The sequence below is a fragment of the Onychostoma macrolepis genome, chromosome 19 (assembly GCF_012432095.1).
Source record: "Onychostoma macrolepis isolate SWU-2019 chromosome 19, ASM1243209v1, whole genome shotgun sequence".
NCBI classification, from domain to species: domain Eukaryota; kingdom Metazoa; phylum Chordata; class Actinopteri; order Cypriniformes; family Cyprinidae; genus Onychostoma; species Onychostoma macrolepis.
In genome coordinates this window covers 568,403-591,024 of record NC_081173.1, presented here as the reverse complement: position 1 = coordinate 591,024, position 22,622 = coordinate 568,403, and the positions used below count along the sequence as shown (strand labels likewise).

The window sequence follows — 22,622 nt, the reverse complement described above, 5'->3', positions numbered from 1 at the left end:
TGCCATGACCGTGGGGGCAGGAACATGTGTGAGTACATGTGAGCCTACAAGCCTCAGAAGGACTGGACTAGGAAAGAGGCAACCTCACTAGGATGCAGCCTTCCGTTTGAGAAGCACCCAATATCAATATGCGGGAGATTCTCGGAGCTTCCGGGAGAGGGGGCGATATCTGATTATGGGAGTGAAATTGCTAAATTATTGTTCTGCCACACCTGAAACTGCCATGGTTGACATAATGATAACCATGCACTGAAGAAAAAATAAAAAATAAAGAAAAAATAAGGCAACCTCTCACATTTAACTTTTTGAGTTAACTCATCTAATTCACTTCAGTTAAAGTCAACTTAAATACTTCTGTTCATATAATGAGCAACAAGAAGTCTTTTGAACTTACAGTAAAGCGTCTTTTCAAGGCAACTAAAGAATATTGAGTATTTAGCCATGCAAGCAGCTACAATTCTTGCTTGGAGATTAAAAAATAAATAAAAATAAAAGATTGTTACTACTTGCATTGCTAAACATTCTTTAGTTCAGAAGTTCAAAAGACTACCTGGTACTCATTAGGTGAACAAAAGTATTTAAGTTGATTTTAACTGTAGCTAATTGTTGGAGTTAACTTTAAAATTTGAATCCAATAGGTTGTCCTACCTACCTACTTATTTATTTATTTATTTATTTATTTATTTATTTATTTACTTAAGTTAGCTCAACTTTAAGGATGGACAAAAATCTGATATGTCTAAATAAACACTTTTTCACGTTGCTTTTAAAGCAATGTTTATTTAATTGAAATATATTTGAGGGTATTTAAGGAATGTATTATTTATTAATGTTTTATGTATTTTATTATGAATATTATTAGCTTTATTGGCATGAATAATTTACTTTTATTTATTTTTATTTTCAAATAGTGATGCATTTGTCTCCCAGAAAGCACAAAATACAGCAGATGAAGTTCTTCAGAAACTGCTGCCTGTGGTTACAGCAACTAGATCAGTTGAGTAAGTAACACTGACAACAGTCATCACTGTTAAAACCTTATAACATTTCATACTTAAAAATTATATAATAATGGCTTAAAAAATGTATGAGTGTCACACTTCAGCTTTTAAACCCTGTCCCTATCTGACCTGCTAGGCTTCTGATTTAACAGCATTGTTGGAAATGTGTTTCTTTTCATTTTTAGAAACTGAGACATGATTAAAATTACTTTCTGTGTAATGTTTTAGCGGAGGTAAATACAGTGCCTTGCGAAAGTATTCATACCCTTAATTTTTTCACATTTTATGTTGCTGCCTTAATTACTTTTTTCCCCACATCATTCTAAACTCCATACACCATAATGGCAAAGTTAAAACAGGTTTAACATCTTGGCAAATTTATTTTAAAAAAAAAAAGGAAAAAAAGATTCCATTGCATAAGTATTTAAACCCTTATCTGGGACAGTTGAAATTTAGCTCAGGAGTATTTATATTGCTTGTAGATGTTACTACACTTCAAGTGAAGTTAACCTGTGGCAAATTCATCTTAAAGGCAAAATGCCAAAATAAAATAAATGTCTTAACAGCTCAAAATGCTTATCAGAGCAAAAACCAAGCCCTGAGGTCAAAATAACTGCATGTAGAGCTCAGAAACAGGATTTTTTGTTTTTGTTTGTTTTATTCATAGAGCACAATTAAAACAATGCAAGGTTGACCAATGTGGTGTACAATAACAACAACTAATAAAAATGAGACCAACATCACAGAAAGAAAAAGACTAATACATAATTAGCAAGTAAATCAAACATTGAAAGAACGAGAGACACTTTGTTAAATCAATCTGTAGAGTCAAAAGCCAACTCTAATAAATGCAATCTCAAATTTATTTTAAAAGAACCCAATGTAGGTAAAAGTCTAAGATATAAAGGCAAGCTATTCCAGTGCTTTGGGGCCACCACTGAAAACGCCCGGTCACCACTCAATTTTAATCGTGTCCTAGGGACTGATCTAGGGACTCATCTGGTTTGATGACCTTAAATTCCATTGAGGTTTGTGTACATGTAAAAGATCAATTAAATAAGAGGGTGCAAAATTGTGTAAAACTTTATATACTAAGATAAGTAGTTTAAAATCGACCCTGTAATGAATTAGAATCCAATGTAAAGTAGCTAAAATAGGTGTCACATGCTGGTGTTTACAAACACCTGTCAGTAATCTATCAGCAGCATTCTGCACTAATTGTAAGAGAGTTAGCAGCGATTGGCTCACACCCGCATACAGAGAATTACAGTAGTCCAGTCTTACAAAAATAAAGGCATGAATAAGATTTTCAAAATTGCTAGGTGACAGAAATGGTTTTACCTTAGTTAGTAATCTCAAATGAAAGAAACAAGATTTAACCACAGAGATGATCTGTTTATCAAATTTCAGAGAGACTTTAAACTGAACCCCAAGATTCTTAACTATCGATTTACAGAAAGGAGCCAGGTTCCCCAAATCAGAGAGGACTTGAGACTCCGAGTTTCCGAACCAAATTACCTTGGTCTTTCATTTTAAATAAAAAAATAATTGCTGACATCCATAGTTTAACTTCATACAGACAGTTTAGTACAGATGTAATTGTCCTCTTGTCCTGTTTCTGTAAAGGTAGTTGCACCTGAGTGTTGTCAGCAAAACAGTGAAAAGAAATTCCATGCTTTTGAAAAATAGAACCTAAGGGCAGCATATACCGTAAGAACAAGATTGGACCAAGAATTGAACCTTGGGGAACACCACAATGAAGCAGATTTAGAATAAGACTGACTGATATTAACTGAAAAGGTCCTAGTCAAGTCAAGTCACCTTTATTTATAAAGCAGCTTTACAGTATCAAATAGGAAAATAGTGTCAATAATGAAAAAGGACAATAGTAAACACTCAATTTTCAGTTAAAGGCAGTGCATCATTGAGTTCAGTAATGTCATCGCCCAGCTAATTAAATAGTATCTGTGCAATCAAGTCGACGATATCGCTGGAAATTAAGTGTACCCAACTAAGCAAGACCGAGACGACAGCGGCAAGGAAACAAAACTCCATCGGTGACAGAATGGAGAAAAAACCTTGGGAGAAACCAGGCTCAGTCGGGGGTCAGTTCTCCTCTGACCAGATGAAACGGCAGTTTGTTCCATGCTGCAGCAAAGTCAGATTGTGCAAAGGACTCATCTGGTTCCCGTGGTCTTGTCCCAATGGCCATCTATGTGACGAGGTCTTCACTAGAGATCTGTCTCTGGGGCTCATCTAGTTGTCCTGGTCTCCGCTGACATTCAGGGCTGTAGAGGTCATCTCTAAGTGCTGATCCACCATCTGATCTGGATACGGACTGGACCTGGTGGCTACGGTGACCTCGGAATAAGAAATAAACAGACTAATATTAGCGTAGATGCCATTCTTCTTACGATGTAACAAGTACATTGTGTGTTATGGGAAGTCTTCCCATTCCCGGTTGACCTAATTAGTGAGGCCTAATAATTCTTTAACGGATTTTAATATTATAAAAACGTATTAGTGTGTTATGTGTAAGACAGGTTAAAGAGATGGGTCTTTAATCTAGATTTAAACTCACAGAGTGCGTCAAACAATGTTAGGAAGATTATTCCAGAGTTACTATTTAGCGCCTCTATATTCCAGAGGCACTAAAGAGGAAAAGGATCTCGCTCAAGTACTGAGGTGCTAAATCATTCAGGGCTTTAAGTAATTAGCAAGTTTTTAAAACGAGATTGGAAAATGCAGTTTTACAGATGCTAGAAACGTGGTTTTCAAAAGGAAAGCCATCAAATAGCACAGGTTCCTAACTGATGACGAAGAATTGACAGAGCAGCCATCAAGTATTATTATTTTTTTCTTAAGATTTATTAAATTTTCAAAACAATACAGACAAAAAGTAATAAATAGGGGTGTGCAGCGGAGCCATTATCTGTATCTGTGACAATCTCAAAATTATTTGTATCTGTATTCGGATAGATCCGGATGTGGGCGTGGCTTAAACCGGAAGTTCGTCAAATTACATGAAAATACCATTTTAAATGCAAATCTGTTCGATTCGTAGTTTTCATTTAACAAATATGCCTTGTATAACTAAAGAAAGTATTATTTTTTATTAAAATTATAACTGTAAATATCTTCTATTTAAAACTTTAAAAAATATAAATAGGAGGAAAAACAAAGCCCAAATTCCCTTAATCATCCATCACAATGAAAAAAACAAATAATACATTTCTGATGTGCAGCAAAAGATAATTGAGCTTCACAAATTAGTGAAGTGGCTTTAAGAACAGAGCTAGAGCAGTGAAAATTCCCATCTCCACCATCAGAGCAATAATTAAGAATTTCCAATCAACATAAAATGTTAGGAAACTGCCTGGAAGAGGACGTGTGTCTATATCGTCCTAATGCACGGTGAGGAGGAGAGTTTGAGCAGCTAAAGACTCTCCGAGGACCACAGCTGGAGAATTGCAGAAAATAGTTGAGTCTCGGGGTCAGAAAACCTTAAAAATAAATAGTCAAACAGCAGCTACATCAGCACATGTTGTTTGGGAGGGTTTCAAGAGAAATTCTCCTCGCTCATCCAAACACATACTCCAGCATATTCAGTATCAGACACGACTGGAACTTCAAATGGGACTGGCTTCTATGGTCAGATGAAACTAAAAAATGAGCTTTTTAGCAGCAAACACTCAAGATGGGTTTGGTGAACACAGGGATAAAAAGCACCCCATGTGTTCCTGCTTGCATGGTCTCTGGGGGCCTGGCTAGTGCTCCCCAGGCCATCTCGCTGGCTCACTCAGACCATCAAACTCGGTTACGTGAGACTTTCCATATGTAGTACTACCCTGGTCAGTCGATGTGTGTAATTTCCACATGTTACCTCCTACATGTCTCGGTTACGTATGTAACCCTCATTTCCTGAAGGAGGGACCAGAAACGTTACGTCCTGTCGCCACTATTGCTGAACCACTGCTGAACGGCCAGGACACAGTCTTGGCTCCTTAGCGAAAAACTGAATGTGCGATTGTGCTCTTTCTTATATACCTGCTATGCGGGGCATGGTGCACGATGCAAATCTTGCACACCAATGGGCATTGACTCGTTTTGATAGGGCTCGCAGGCAAGATCCCAATTCGTCCATCGTTCTGACATAGTCTCTGTTCCCTCCTTTAGAGAACAAGGGTTACATACTTAACCGAGACGTTATACAGTGTTCTGCCGTGGTTTCTCCTAGGCTTTTGAAAGTTATTCTTAAGACAACCCATTACAGATGTGGCCATAAAAAATGTGCATCATAGGGAAAGGGATCCCATGACCTGCCGCTGCTAGATGTGGCCAGTAGTGAAGTCCTCTGGCACATGAAGTACGTTAACAGTAGGGGGCAGTATTGTTTTATTCTCAGTTATAGCATGTCCTAAAGCCAATAATATGCAACAAATGTGTTACACGCCTCTGTCAGGTGCCTATTGACAGCAAGTGACAGAGCTCATAAACGTGAGAACCACATTTTTTTATGTAGCCTAGCCTATATTGTTTATGTACAGCTGAAAGAAATAAAATATTAATGATTCAGTTGTTAATGTTTTTGCTTGTCATGTTTGAACATTATTGTTGTGCTTATATTGTGTTATTAAGTTCACATGATTATTTAATTTTTAGTCTGGTGAACAATAATATTTTGTGTGTGCGTGTGTGAGGCGGCGGCTCGACCACTGGATTTTTTTACTTCCAAGAGAGTAAACTGTTGCTCTGGAATTTGTGGTCATGCAGATAAAAGCAAGACATAATAGAGCCCTGCATTTCGGCCCGGGCCCGACGGGCCCCGACTTTTTTACATCCCTAGGGCCGGTCCTCGGGCCAATTTTCACGTCATAGTTCAGACGCGGGCCGGGCCTCGGGCCTGTTTTAGTTTTCTCCTTATTTTTATATTTTAGACATCCATCAGTTAGTGATGAAAAGAAATTGCCGAGCTGGTGGAAACAACACGAGACCGTGCCGCGACTGTGAAGAGCGGCTCGACGGTGTTTAGAGTCCCGCAGCAGCAGCGCGCGCGCCGTCAGCGCAGATGAAGAGTTCTGCGCTCAAATAAAAGTAAAAGTAAAGCCACAGCAAAAGTAATTACCATAAATGTGTACGCAGGAAATAGTAAGGAGATATTTGAATTACTTACTAATAAACTAGTGTTTTCTGTGTCAGTGTTGCAAAGATGATGATCCATCTCTGCATTAGCCCGTGCAGGGCTCTAAGACATAATTCATAAATTACCAAAGATATTCAAATTTTGTAAAATAACGAAAAGAAAATGAATGTATCTGTTTCCTTTCCTAGATATTTGGAGCGCGCCACAATGAACCGAAACTCTGTTTTCTTTCATTTTTTTTATCTGTAATATTTAAATGAAATATATTTTGCATATAGGCCTAAACATTCCTTTTTTTATTTATAGTTTTATTATGTTTTCTCTGTTCACAGAAGCGCGAGTGTGTGTGAAAATAGCATCAGCAAGTGAAACACTGGAACATGACAATACAAACAACAATACGTTTAGAAAGAGACTTTAACAGCGCTCCCGCTTAATAGAGACCGCCGGTTCACGCGCCTCAATCCATGCAGGGCTTTTCAGAAAGTCATAGTGTATTTCAGAGTGACAGTATGAGAGTCATGTTTTTGCTCAAAACTTACTCTACTGTGACCCAATGCAAATAATGTATTGTACGGACACATAAGTGAATTATGAGACAGAACGCAGATACCGTCACCGTAATGTGGGAATTATGACCACGCGATGACTGATGAATTCGCAGAGGATTGTTGTTGTGAAAGATAGTAAATCGCTGCTCTTTCATACGGAGAGCGTCTGGTGGCTGATGAGTGTTTCAAACTTGCAGAGCAAGTTTAGGCAAAGTGTCTGTTTCAGGAAAAGCCTCGTTTGTTTTGTTTTTTGTTTGTTTGCTTTTTTTGCAATTGGCGTGCAATGTACAAAATTATATGTATAATATGCACTGATGCTTCGTTTTGTTTTGTTTTATGAGAGACTGTGAGAGAGACGAAGAGACTGCCCTGAAAAGACGCGTGTCTGCAATTTATGTGATGCGTCTTTGTACTATTTTAATTTTGCACTCTTTTATTTTTGTACTGTTTTAGCTAATTGAACGCGGCAATGCTGCAGTTCTTTTGCAATACAATTGTAAAAAATATATCACAGTAATAAGAGTTTTTTTTTCTCGAGTTTAATGCGTAAACAACCCTGCGTGACCATAGAAAACGGTGATTAACAGAAATAGATAAATTAATATTTTGTTTTGAATTAAGAATGCTAAAAGTGCGTAATTTAGAAATTATTATATTAACCATAGGTAGCTATAGGCTAACGTTACAGACTGTGCGCGCAACATCGCCTACAGCATTCCAATGACGTGTATCATGCATACATGTTAAAAGAATATACAAGAAAACATTTCCATCCATCCCACAGTCCTGTAAATCCATTAACAGATCGTCTTTTTTTCCATAATATTTGATGATGATTGGTTTTTATATTCGTTCTGCATTTTATTTACTTTCCTTACATTTAGATCTCTTGCTTAACGTTCATACTTAATGTTTTATAAATACTGTAAATGTCCAACATGCCAGTAAAGCTTTTATTAGGCTTTATTTCTGGTGCTTACAGGAATTTTACTGGAAGTTCACTTTAAAGGAAATTGAACATATGGCTATAATATTTAATTCTGTTTTGGCTCGTAATTAATAGGTCTAGGCCGTGTAAACAGCGGTTTTTCATTTCATTTCGTTTCCATTCACATTTGTTTTAAAATGCGAATGAAATGAAATATTCAAAATAAAATATTAATGTAGCCTATATCCATTTCGAATAATTCCTGGTTTCTAGAAAAGGATACAAAAATGAACTCATGACCATGACATATTATCACGTTCCCACGAGTTAATGTTGTGGCCACGACAAAACTACCAAACATGTCCCCTCCCAGTCACCGTAGAAGTCTGTACATTCATACAACGCAAACGTCATAAGCATGTAAACTGTTATTTGTCAGGAATTTACCCAGTTTATTAAAAAGTTGCATAGGCTACAGTGCTAGCGCAAGAAATTGTTTAGAAAGGACATTAAATAAAGATCCGCTTTACACTCATGCAGTCATGTGTAAATACATTTTTTCAGTGTCCGTATTACCATATCAAACATTTGTCTAATACTATTTTATTTATATTTTATTGTGAATGTTTTCTCACAATCACAACATTACATCAAGTCAATTTATCAGACACTGATAATTATGTTAATTCTATTTTTAAAATGAAACGTACTGTAATAATATATAAGCATATTTAACACTCGGTGATAAAGACAAATAATTGCAGTGTTTACGAGCAATTTGGTCTGGCCTGTAGATCCAGTATGTTGTTCCATGCGCCATCAGGTGGATATTCTGTGAAGCACAACACATTTATTTAAATTCTAAACATGCTCACGGGATTCAGCGGCATTCCATTAGAAGAATGGCGGCATGCCGTGGTCATTTGTTGTCTCATTGCCTTGTTACCTTTATATTTACCAATATTACCAATAATAATAAATAACAATCACAAAGGAATGTAAAATTATTATTTTTCTGTAAAACAGTTACACAACACAAAAAATGCAACTGTTTATCAATTTAATGAGTTTTCACACTTCTTTTTAAAACAATTTGTGAATGAGTGCTACTGTTACACATTACACCCAACCCCTACAGACACAAATAAAACGATGTTTTTTGTAGATCAGTTTCTTTAAAACACAAAACTTTGTAAACTAGGTACTGTAGATTCCTATTCTTTGTCAACATTGCAGCATCATAACACTATGAAATTGATTATTGCCACATGAGAATCAGTCCAAACATTGTGCCATTAAACCTGAGCCAAACAAAGAGACCTACAACAGACAACACATGTGACAAAAAATTAAAACGTTACAAGTGGCCAGAAAAAACTGTTGCCCTCAAATACCTCACACATGAAGACTCATGTCCATCAATATGATATACTGCATGCTGGAGAAATTCCCAGGAAGGAAGATGTTAGTGTAGCTAACATCAAGCACAAAAAAGGACTTGAAAAAGATAAAAGCCTCAAGAAACAAGTCTGTTTCAATGGCATGCCCCGAAACAATGGTGAAGGTGTGGGATGTCGCTGTCTCGTCACCAAGGCACAGAATGTGCAGGAATGCATCACCATGTCGGTCCCCACCTGTTAATTACACGACACTTAGTCTTGCAACATAACTTTACAAGTTGTAACATTTAAGTTGACTTAAATAAATAACGTTTAAGTGTATTTTATGGAAATCAGCCAAACCATCTGAGATCTCCTGTGAACTGGGTCTGGTAAAGGTTGCTCAAACTAAATATTTATTGTGTTACTGATTAGGTTTCTTTCTGCTTACTGGCACTTCTTGGTTGTCTACCTAAATTTCATCCAACCAACTTGGCATAAATTATGGGATATTTAAAGCGCCCTATATATATATATATATATATATATATATATACAGTACTGTGCAAAAGTTTTAGGCCACTAGTATTTTAGCCAGCTAAAATAAAAAAGGTTTTAAGTCTTTTGATCAAAGTTTTTGATATTTTGCTGTAATGTGTCTGTAGGAAATATCAGTTTACATTTCCAAACATTGATTTTGCCATTAATTGTAATAATCCAGTGAGATTTTTGTTTGCACAAAGAGTTTGAAAACAGCCAGTGCTCCACACAGAGATGTGATCTGATCATCATCAGTCTGTCTGGAATGACATGAAGAAACCGAACAAACTGAGACTCAATCCAGAAGAACTGTGTCTCCAAAACGCTTCAAGAAACCTCCCTGTAAAGCTTCCTGAAAAACTATGCACAAGTGCACCGAGGGCAAAATCTGCTTTAAATGCAAAGGATGTTCACACCAAATGTTGATTTAATTTAGTTAATAGAAATTAATTGATGAAGGAAATCTATTTATTACATTATTTTTGACAGTATCCCCATTTTACAGCATTTTTTCACAAGTGTCTAAAACTTTTAACAGTACTGTAGCTTTTCAGGTAGGTTTCTTGAAGCATCAGATAAGACTGGAAGATGATCTGATCAGATCTGTGTGGAGCACTGGCTGTTGTCAGACATTCACTGGATTATTGCAATTAATGACAAAATGAATGTTTGGAAATGTAAACTGATATTTCATACTGACACTACAGCAAAAGATAGAAATAACTGACTTAAAAACATTTTTTTAACTGCTGAAAATACTAGTGGCCTAAAAAAAATAAAATAAAATAAAATACTTACAGGTTGTACATCAAATGAATAACTTCCAGGATTCTGGTTGTGGGTCTGAAGACCTTTCCTCCGTTCTTGTATATTGATTGGGGAAGCAGAGTGGGCAGGACTTTGAAAGCACTCTCCCTTTCAGCATTTAAACCATAAGAATAATACAGTGCAAACTGTGAAACTGATCTCACTATCAAAATGACACATTGAACCACTTTTTCTGTGAAAATGTCTTCATTCCTTTAAATACAGTAGCTTGGATCAGATTGGATTGGATTTAAATGGATTGGATCAGAAACAAATGACACAGGCAAACCATGTGACAATGGCATGGCTGAAGTGTGACTTAGTTAACCTACATTTATGACTTCCTGTGACAAACATAATGCAATTTATTAGGAATATGTTAGTGACGTTCTGGCAGAGGTGCTGCTGCTGTGTACACTCGCAGAAAATAATGTGCTCAAATTTTAAAGATGTGGGGCAGCTCCTGTAATATCGCCTTGACTATCGACATCAGCTCTCAGCCATATCTCTGACTATCATCAATAGTCAAGTCAAGTCAAGTCACCTTTATTTATATAGCGCTTTTAACAATACAGATTGTGTCAAAACACTTAACAGCATCAAATTGGAGGATAGAGTGTCAGTAATGTATAATGATAAGATTAAACACTCAATTTTCAGTTAAAGGCATTTCATTATTGAATTCAGAGATGTCATTGTCTAGCTCAGTTTAGTTTAAATAGTATCTGTGCAATCAAATCGGCGATAATCGCTAGAAATTAAGTGTCCCCAACTGAGCAAGCCAGAGGCGACAGCGGCAAGGAACCAAAACTCCCTCCGAGACAGAATGGAGAAAAAAACCTTGAGAGAAACCAGACTCAGTCGGGGGTCAGTTCTCCTCTGACCAGACGAAACCCGCAGTTCAAAAGTTTATATTTCTATTCTTTATTTTGTTGCAGTTTCTAACAATAATAGTATTATGTAGTTAGGTATTTTATTATATTTTTAGTTAATTGTTATATTTTTAGTTTTATTGTATTTTAATCGAGGTCATCACTGGGGATATGTCTCTGGGGGTCATCTGGGGGTCATCTAGGTGTCCTGGTCTCCGCTGACGATCAGGGCTGTAGACATCATCTCTTGGTGCTGATCCACCATCTGATCTGATACGGACTGAGAAACAGACTAGGAAAGAAACAGACAAATATTAGCGTAAATGCCATTCTACTTACGATGTAACGAGTACATCGTGTGTTATGGGGAGTGTTCGGTTCGGTTGATCTAATTAATGCAGCCTAACAATCCTTTAACGGATTTGAATAATAGAAGCGTATTAATGTGTTATGTGTACGCCAGGATAAAGAGATGGGTCTTTAATCTAGATTTAAACTGACAGAGTGTGTCTGCCTCCCGAACAGTGTTAGGTAGATTGTTCCAGAGTTTGGGTGCTAAATAGGAAAAGGATCTGCCGCCCGCAGTCGATTTTGATATTCTAGGTATTATCAAACGGCCAGAGTTTTGAGAACGCAGCGGACGTGGAGGACTATAATGCGATAAGAGCTCGCTCAAGTACTGAGGAGCTAAACCATTCAGGGCTTTATAAGTAATTAACAAGATTTTAAAATCTATCCGATGTTTGATAGGGAGCCAGTGCAGTGTTGACAGAACCGGGCTAATATGGTCATATTTCCTGGTTCTAGTAAGGACTCTAGCTGCTGCATTTTGGACCAACTGTAGTTTGTTGATCAAGCGTGCAGAACAACCACCCAATAAAGCATTACAATAGTCTAACCTTGAGGTCTACACATGTTTTCTGTATTTTCTAGTTCGGGGAACAGACACAGTCTCTATAGAGTGATATCTAGGTGAAGGAGTCTCTATGTGCTGAGAGTTAACTGACTTCTGTGACGTGAGGCGGCTAGCAGACGATCGGTTTAGCCAGTCTGTCTGCTTCCTGACCTGGGCCCCAGTTAGTCAAGTACAAACTCTAAGACTATGTGCCATATTTCTAGAGAGAAGAGCGACACCACCCCAGGAGGGATGAACACCATCTCTTTTCAACAGGTCAGGTCTGCCCCAAAAATTCTTATTTTGCGGGCACCACTTAGACATCCAGCCATTAAGTGACGACAGTCTGCTATGAATCTCATCACCCCGGTAAGCAGGGAGCGGACCAGAGCATATTACAGTGTCTGACATCGTATTTGCAAGTTCACACACCTCTTTAACATTATTTTTGGTGATCTCCGACTGGCGAAGTCGAACATCATTAGCACCGACGTGGATAACAATCTTACTGAATTTACGTTTAGCATTAGTCAGCACTTTTAAATTTGCCAAGATGTCAGGCGCTCTGGCTCCCAGTAAACAATGGACTATGGTGGCTGGTGTCTCTATTTTCACGTTCCGTACAATAGAATCGCCAATAACTAGAGCACTTTCATCAGGTTTCTCAGTGGGTGCTTCACTGAGTGAGGAGAACCTGTTTGATATTCTGATCGGAACGGAAGAGTGGTGTTTTGACCCGCAACTAGGCCGCCTCACAGTCACCCAGGTGCAGGCCCTGCTGCACGGGCTCAACCGAAACCAAACAATGTACAAGACTCCCTGAGCTAGTCACATCCAAAGCAGTATCTACAGCCCTCACATTCTTACTGTCCTCAACTAAAGTTTGGATGCATGTCTCTAGTTCTAAAACCTTCTCTGTCAGCCTACAGTGAGGAAAATAAGTATTTGAACACCCTGCTATTTTGCAAGTTCTCCCACTTAGAAATCATGGAGGGGTCTGAAATTGTCATCGTGGGTGCATGTCCACTGTGAGAGACATAATCTAAAAAAAATCCAGAAATCACAATGTATGATTTTTAACTATTTATTTGTATGATACAGCTGCAAATAAGTATTTGAACACCTGTCTATCAGCTAGAATTCTGACCCTCAAAGACCTGTTAGTCTGCCTTTAAAATGTCCACCTCCACTCCATTTATTTTCCTAAATTAGATGCACCTGTTTGAGGTCGTTAGCTGCATAAAGACACCTGTCCACCCCATACAATCAGTAAGAATCCAACTACTAACATGGCCAAGACCAAAGAGCTGTCCAAAGACACTAGAGACAAAATTGTACACCTCCACAAGGCTGGAAAGGGCTACGGGAAATTGCCAAGCAGCTTGGTGAAAAAGGTCCACTGTTGGAGCAATCATTAGAAAATGGAAGAAGCTAATCATGACTGTCAATCTCCCTCGGACTGGGGCTCCATGCAAGATCTCACCTCGTGGGGTCTCAATGATCCTAAGAAAGATGAGAAATCAGCCCAGAACTACACGGGAGGAGCTGGTCAATGACCTGAAAAGAGCTGGGACCACCGTTTCCAAGGTTACTGTTGGTAATACACTAAGGCGTCATGGTTTGAAATCATGCATGGCACGGAAGGTTCCCCTGCTTAAACCAGCACATGTCCAGCCCGACTTAAGTTTGCCAATGACCATTTGGATGATCCAGAGGAGTCATGGGAGAAAGTCATGTGGTCAGATGAGACCAAAATAGAACTTTTGGTCATAATTCCACTAAACGTGTTTGGAGGAAGAAGAATGATGAGTACCATCCCAACAACACCATCCCTACTGTGAAGCATGGGGTGGTAGCATCATGCTTTGGGGTGTTTTTCTGCACATGGGACAGGGCGACTGCACTGTATTAAGGAGAGGATGACCGGGGCCATGTATTGCGAGATTTTGGGGAACAACCTCCTTCCCTCAGTTAGAGCATTGAAGATGGGTCGAGGCTGGGTCTTCCAACATGACAATGACCAAGCACACAGCCAGGATAACCAAGGAGTGGCTCTGTAAGAAGCATATCAAGGTTCTGGCGTGGCCTAGCCAGTCTCCAGACCTAAACCCAATAGAGAATCTTTGGAGGGAGCTCAAACTCCGTGTTTCTCAGCGACAGGCCAGAAACCTGACTGATCTAGAGAAGATCTGTGTGGAGGAGTGGGCCAAAATCCCTCCTGCAGTGTGTGCAAACCTGCTGAAAAACTACAGGAAACGTTTGACCGCTGTAATTGCAAACAAAGGCTACTGTACCAAATATTAACATTGATTTTCTCAGGTGTTCAAATACTTATTTGCAGCTGTATCATACAAATAAATAGTTAAAAATCATACATTGTGATTTCTGGATTTTTTTTTAGATTATGTCTCTCACAGTGGAACATGCACCTACGATGACAATTTCAGACCCCTCCATGATTTCTAAGTGGGAGAACTTGCAAAATAGCAGGGTGTTCAAATACTTATTTTCCTCACTGTAACTATTTCCCTGCATTTATCACATGTGAATCCCTCGCTGCTGACAGAGACAGATAAACTATACATGTGGCAAACAGTGCAAACAACAATAGCAGGAGAAGAAGCCATTACTCGCCGTGATTGATGAATGATACCAACTTACCACTGTTGTTTGATGAGCTAGTGAAAAACGGAGCAAGGAAGAAAAAGAAAAAAAATAAAATAATAATAGGCGCGAATAGAAATGCAAATGGAACCGCGAGTGAAAAGCTAACTGACTAACAAGCTGCACTCACGGTTTTAAAAGCGGACGATCAAATTAGTTAGATTAGTTTGAAAGATAACACCAGAAATATGGTGGGAATTAAGTTATATATTATCACTTTAGACAAAAGGGAGTGAAAGTAAGGTAGAGATTCAATAAATAGCGAAGGTACACGGAGCTACAAACACAAACCTCTCAGCAGCACAACAGACTGAAGCTATCGATCTAAGGTTAAGGGTAGCTATGCAGCTAACGTTACCTGAGAAAAAAGAGCTTGAAAAATGGAAGTTATTGTTGGATTCGGCACGTCGCAGACATTAATTTGAAAAAAACCAAAAAACCTTAAAAGAACAATTTTAGTACGAAATGATATAATTCTGACAAAACATTACAAAGCCATAAAGAAACGTTACACAGACAGTAAGTTAACTTAACCCTGTATTTCTGACGTAACGATAGTTCATACCTTTTCCATGAGGCGTTAAAATAAGTATATACAACTTAGCGCATGCATGCGCACACACACACACACACACACACACACATATACACATACATATATATATATATATATATATATATATATATATATAATTTATACACATAACTTTTATATAACTATAAAGAGATTGTTGAGGCCTTTTTTGTCAACAAAAAAAAAAATGTAGGCGGCAACTTCATTCACAGAATAACTTTAACCCGCAAGCGACAGATCAAATATCACATTAACCATGAAATCAGTGTGCTGTGCTATTACCACAGTTTATTAAAAATAGAGGTAAATAATCATATCATCATATTAATTTACCTCATAATCCTGCTTGCTGCGAGTTGCTTGACCGTCTGACGACGAGACGAGTGAAGAATCTAGAAAATTCGATGAAGAGGAAAAATAAACAAACTGGTTGGGTCAAAATAACCCAACCCAGGTGTTCAGTGGTGAAAGAACCCCTTGCTGTCCATTTGACCCAGCACTAACAACCCAACTATGTGTTTACAGTATCTCAAACAACCCAGAATTTTGACCCAGCACAATTAACCCAACAATGTGTTTACAGAAATAACCCAGCACTTTTAAGAGTGTAAGGTTTGGAATGTTCCAAAAAAAAAAAAAAACTAATTTTCGACCAAAAGCAAAAATCCAACACTTATTGTTGCCACTGAAATGACACTTAAAATTTGTGGCAGTGAAATATTCAGAAAATTATAAATGCACATATTTCAGTGTGTGTATATATGTATATGTGCGTGTATATATATATATATATATATATATATATATATATATATATATATATATATATATATATATATATATATGTATATGTATGTGTGTATATATATATATATATATATATATATATATATATATATATATATATATTAGTGGTGGGCATAGATTAATTTTTTTTAATCTAGATTAATCTTGGAATTAATCTAGATTAAAATGGCTCATTTGAATTCTGCCAAGTAGATCAGAATAAGTTCACTACTAGTAGTAAACAACTAGCAGTCATCAAGAATTTAATATTGATAATAACATTGAAGACATTGTATGATTATTCCTTAAAGATAAGGTTTTAATAAAAGCCTATTATGTTCTGCCCGATGTCTTCAAGTGAAACCGAACTTTTTTTTTTTGACGGGTTGCCGTGAATACCTTTACGTTTCTGTGTATATGATATGAGGATAGTTTTTCTCAAATGAAATGCTCGAGTGCTCGTGAAGTGACTCTCAGAGCAGTTCTGGAGATGTTGTTCATGTATTTATGTCCTCATTTAGTGAGACGACAGACGTTAATATCGCCGCAAGCGTCACGCGGTCTTCTGTATGAGTAGTGAACAAACCCGCGCGTCTGTACCATACATTAACACAGAGACACGCAGAAGTCATATTTAAATAGACGTTTTGCGGCTTAATATTTACAAATAGGAGTGGGAGTGTGCTTACTTGTGTGTGCGCTTACGTGTGTGTGTGTGTGCGAACCGGGGCGGAACTCCGCTGTGCGCGCGATACAGAGAGCGCGACCATGTAACGTAGAGACAGAAATGACTTGCCGATTTCCATTGGGAAGCTTCTTAAAAATAAATTTTCCCTGAAGCAAACCCGGCGGCTTCATAGCTGCATCCATGTTAGCACGCATACACACAGGTTCGAAGACTCGTTCTTGCCCCCTACAGTGCAATTCGGCTAGGTATACATCCGCGCTAAAATATCAGGTGAAAGTCATCATAGCTTGCGTAGTATAGACCCAGCTCCCAGCCCAACTTTGAGAATAGATTAACGGCGATATTTTTTTTATCGCCCGATAAGAGTCTCGCGTTAACGCAGCACGTTAACCGCCGATAAAATATATAATTTTTTTTTTTTTTAAATCAGGAATGGTTGTTGAATAAAAAAGAACCTTAAACGTTTGTAAGATTGAATCAGGATATCAGTATATTTCATTTATTCACTATGCATATGATGGAGATTAAAAGCAAAGTAAAAGTTTTTTTTAAACACCACCATGTTATATATAGAATAAATTAAATATTGATCAGTACAACAAACTAAAAGCCTTCTAGATGATTTCATGCCCCGAGGTAGCCCTGACTCACAAAAAGATTGATTTCGATTTATTATACTTTTGGGAAATGTATGTTTTGATCTGAGAGAGTGAAGAGTTGTGTTAATGTTCTCTACAGGTTGAGTAGTTGTGGTATCACAGATGGAGGTTGTGCTGCTCTGGCTTCAGCTCTGAGATCAAACCCCTCATACCTGAGAATACTGGATCTGTCTGAGAATAAAATTGGAGACTCAGGACTGAAGCTGTTCTCTGCTGTACTGGAGAATCCTCAAAGTAAACTGGAGAATTTGAGGTAAGATTATCTCTCATAGTTACATGATCTAGTGCTCGGAGAGACATATTTTTAAATAGTTTATAGTCAAACCAGAAGTAAACTAATGAAATAAAAATAGTACACAAAGAACCAAGTACTAACGATAAATATGATGATGAAAAGAATAGGTGCAGAAACATGAGCAAAATGAAGAATATTAATATCTGATAACTGAAATCTCATTTAATTGACATTTTATATTGATCAAATTAATCTTTTCTCAGTGGATTGATGGCTCAATTGGACTGAAAAGCCTTCATGTAAACACCTTAATTAATCCAATTGAGCTCAATCTGAATGAAATTTCAATCAGATTGAAAAGGGTGGTTTATTCCTTTTTTTCTTCTTTTATTTTTTACTGCATGATAAATATAAGCAGGACAGCACAGAGGTTTATATGCTCATTGTCACCAAATTATGACCAGAAGAGATAAATATTAAGTCAGCTCTTTAAAACAAATAAAGAAACAGTGTAGGAGAATAGCTTGTCCTGCTCCACTTCATAGATGATGAATGAAAAGAGATTTATAATGACAGAGTCATTTATGCAACATTTTATTCAAAAGGAACGGCTCATTCCCGGAGTCATACGCTATTTCTATGTCATTACACATGATCAGTCCTTTCAGTTTCGGTTTTCAGTCCGATCAAGTGTTTACGCATTCTCAATCATACTAGAAAAGGAATAAACCACCCCTTTCAATCTGATGAAAATTTCATTCAGATCGAGCTCAGTCGGATCGATTAAGGTGTAGGCTTTTCAGTCCAATTGAGCCATCAATCTGATTACTAACAGATTATTTGGTTGCATGTAAACGTAGCCAATGTTAATCAGTCTAGAGTTGGGAGAGGGAGTAAAATGTGAAAATTAAACCAAAAGAAGAAACATAAATGTAAACCATGGAGGATTCCCTTCAGTCCTCTTCCCCAGAAATGTAAAGCAACCACTTGCGTAGCAAATAAAAATAGTTTATTTTTAATTATACAAAGAAAATGGAAGCAATCAATGTCTTCAGAAGAAGGCCTGGCCAAACAACAAACAAAAAGAGTTACTAATTGCTAAGAGGGGAATTAAATGTCCTATATGTTAAAGAAAATATATAAACAACATATAGGCTTCCCTCTACTCCCTTACTAACAAAAACAGGGATAAACATTTAGTATTTCAAAATAAAATGGCACCCTCACCCTACAGCAAAACAAAAATAATTATTATGACAGATACAAGACCTTCAAATACTGTAACAATAGTCAAAAAATATTACTATACCTGAATGAGAACACTACAGCACTGTTTAATCACCATAGAACATGTATCCACAAAGTGTGCACACCCATTGTAATTCAGTAGGACAACATGCAAGTTTTCACACTCAACAGCTTTATACAAGTCTGGTGCAGGGAGGAAGTGAACCTCTCTGAAGCAGTCTTCTTACTGCCCTCTTATAAGCTGTGTCCCAATTCAGAGACAGCATTCTTTGAAGGACTTAGACCGTATAGGCCATGCCTTCGAAGGCTGTGAAGGTCAGACTGAGGCTTGTTAAATGGGATGGTCTAGCTGACGGAGGATTGCACTTGTCGCTAGCAACAGTGACAGCTGCTGTTGATGAGCAGCAGTGACGTTTGTACTGGACTTTAAAAAAAAAAAGTTACATTTCAACTATCTGAAAACAAAACTGGATTCACAACCTGTTTGAATATTTTCACCATGGTCCATTTATGTACATAATAAAAAGTGAAAACTATTTATTAAATTTCTTCTTAGTAAGATATGTCAACATTTAAACCAGTGGTTCTCAACACCAGTCCTCGGGACTTGTTTAACACACCTGATTCAGCTCATCAGCTCATTAGTAGAGAGCTCCATGAAATGAACAGATAAGAGAGACATACAAAATGTGCAGAGCAGTGGGTTCTGAGGACTGGAGTTGAGAACTAATTATTTAAACCACTTTAAATTGTTTTTGTACGAAAGACACAATTTGAAGCCACATTTGAAGGAGGCTTCAAATAGGGACAGCCTTTGTTGCACCAGTATGACTCATTCGGTCTTCGAATGCAGCCTTCGAAGGACAGAGTTGGGACACAGCTAAAGTGGTTGCTCTTTGCAGCACACTAGCATCAGATGCAAAAAGCACATGGCAAAAACACATCCACAAAGGGTAAAATACACACCCCAAAACATACATGCATATTATCATACAGAGATGGTTTATTAGTAAACTTTAAGATATATGGCTACTGAGAGAATGAAGAGTGTGTCAATGTTTTCTACAGGTTGTGGAAGTGTGGTGTCAGAGATGAAGGTTGTGCTACTCTGGCTTCAGCTCTGAGATCAAACCCCTCACACCTGAGAATACTGGATTTGTCTGAAAATAACCTAGGAGACTCAGGAGTGAAGCCGTTCTCTGATGCACTGGAAGATCCTAACTGTAAACTGGAGAATTTGAGGTAAGATCATCTCTGATAGTCAAGTGATCTGGTGCTCAGAGATAAATATTTTTAAATAGTTTATAGTAAAACCAAAAGTAAACTAATGAAATAAAAATAGTACACAAAGAAACAAGCAATAATGATAAATATGATGAAAAAATAGGTGCAGAAACATGAGCAAAATGAAGAATATTAATTTCTGATATCTGAAGAGGAATCTCATTTAATTCACATTTACATTGATCAAATTAATCTTTTCTCATTGTCTGTTTCCATCTATAACACTGTTAGTGCAAAAATGATTAGATGAATATCAGTTACATTATATCATACAGAGATACATTATTAGTAATCTTTAAAACATATAGACTACAGAGAGACTAAAGAGTGTGTCATTGTTCTCTACAGGTTGAGTAATTGTGGTGTAAGAGATGGAGGTTGTGCTGCTCTGGCTTCAGCTCTGAGATCCAACCCCTCACACCTGAGAATACTGGATCTTTCTGTGAATGAGCTTGGAGATTCAGGAGTGAAGGTGCTCTCTGGTGTACTGGAGAATCCTCACTGTAAACTGGAGAATTTGAGGTAAGATCATCTCTCTTGATAGTCACATGATCTGGTGCTCAGAGAGACATTTTTTAAATAGCTTATAGTGAGAAAAATCAGTGTTTGGGATTGTATTTAACCCTCTGGGGGTCTGGAGGTGTTTTTGGGCCCTGGGGAAGTTTTGACATGCTCTGACATTTATGCTTTTTTCAGTTTCTTATAAACATATTAATGGTTAAATTCTGATTACACTGTATTCAGCACGAACTGTGAGCAGCATATACTGTATGTACAGATTTGTAAAATAAGGTTTAAATATTGTCGTTAAAATATTGTCACTTTTCTCCCCCATAATGTAAAGAAGCGAGTTTACCTGATATTCGGAGTCTTTATCTGCAAGGCCCGATGCTACGCTGAATTGTTCAAAGTGACCCATCCACTGTGGCCATGAACTGGGCTCATCGAAATCACCTCCCGGAGGTGTCAGTGACAATATCTGATCCATATTTATACAGTGTTCACTCACTCGTGATTCTGGGCGCACTGCTCCGTTGTTTCTTTTCTTTTCTTTTCTTTTCGCAAGCTAGTTCTCTATCACCTCCGTGCTGATTTTTTTCCCCTAGCAGTCCGTATCCAGCATGGCTCTTTTTCACTTAATTTTTCTTTGCAGGTCGTCAATCCCATTTATGACACCATGTAACAGATTGTTATATCTCAAATGTTCATAGGTGGGACATCAGGACATGCACAGCTCAATAACCGCACACTCCTTTTATTAATCTCAATCTCCCTCGATACCTTTCTCTATATTTCTTATTTTGAACTAGAGTGTCCTCTATTTATCGTTGGGTTCCACTACAAAACCGCTGCTATTTCGCTCCATAACATCTGACTTGAGAACGCACATTCATCCTTAGCGGTTTTCTCGAGTGTCATGACGAAGGGCCAGCATTAAAACAGTCCTGGGTAACTTGATTTTACACCATGGATACCACAAAACTGCTACCTCCAGCAAAAGAAGAAGAAATCACTCAAAAACAAAAACAAAAAATAATCTGTAAAGATATGCGCCCGATCAGTATCGTGGATGGCAAATACTTTCAAAACTTTGTTTGAGCACTCAACCTATGGTATAATTTCCCTTCCCGGGATACAGTGAGCAATCATATTGCTAAGCTTTATAATAACACTGCCTAGATTCAATTTAATTCAATTAAAATTACGTTTATTTGTATGTGCTTATCACAGTAAAAATCGTTGCAAGGCATCTTCATAGAAAATTTAAGTTTTTATATTATATTTAGGAGTAGCTTATCAGTGGTGACTCTATCAAGGTGATGTCTATATGGCAGATATGTACAGAAAAAAAACATGCAGTACATTAATGACGTATTCAGACAAGCAGTGATTATATGTTGCGATCAAATTATAGCAAAATGCTTGATGCCAAGATGGTGCCGCAGATGGCAGCCTCGGTGGCATGCTCCACAGTTGTTTTTATGTTTTTGTTAGTTTGTCCTGTTTTTAGCTATATTCCTACAATCAATTTCACCAGGGATGAATTGCTGAACATTCGGCAGTACACACACCATCGGTGGGTTTCAGTTGGATTGCTGAGTCTGTTATCGATTGCTTCAGTCTGTTCCTGTCTGTTGTGCTGCTGAGAGGTTTGCAATTGTAGCTCCGTGTAGCTTCGCTTTTTATTGAATCTCTACCTTACTTTCACTCCCTGTTGTTTAAAGTGATAATATATAACTTAATTCCCACCATATTTCTTGTTATCTTTCAAACTAATCTAACTAATTTGATTGCCAAGTCAGCAGTCTTCTTCATTATTGTGGTTTCAAAGAACAAGAGATACCCGGAATTTATACTGTAGGGATGG

General features: G+C 37.6%; 1 protein-coding gene across 4 annotated transcripts in view; it reads left to right on the top strand.

The window, feature by feature from the left end:
* The window catches only part of LOC131525450 (NACHT, LRR and PYD domains-containing protein 12-like), a 70,073-nt gene that overhangs the window by 23,365 nt on the left and 24,086 nt on the right, over positions 1 to 22,622 (top strand). For all 4 annotated transcript variants that reach the window (XM_058753069.1, XM_058753068.1, XM_058753071.1 and 1 more), the window contains 4 exons: positions 912 to 1,001; positions 17,567 to 17,740; positions 20,039 to 20,212; positions 20,603 to 20,776. In XM_058753069.1, coding sequence (XP_058609052.1) covers positions 912 to 1,001; positions 17,567 to 17,740; positions 20,039 to 20,212; positions 20,603 to 20,776 — 612 coding nt within the window. The remainder of the gene's footprint in view (positions 1 to 911; positions 1,002 to 17,566; positions 17,741 to 20,038; positions 20,213 to 20,602; positions 20,777 to 22,622) is intronic.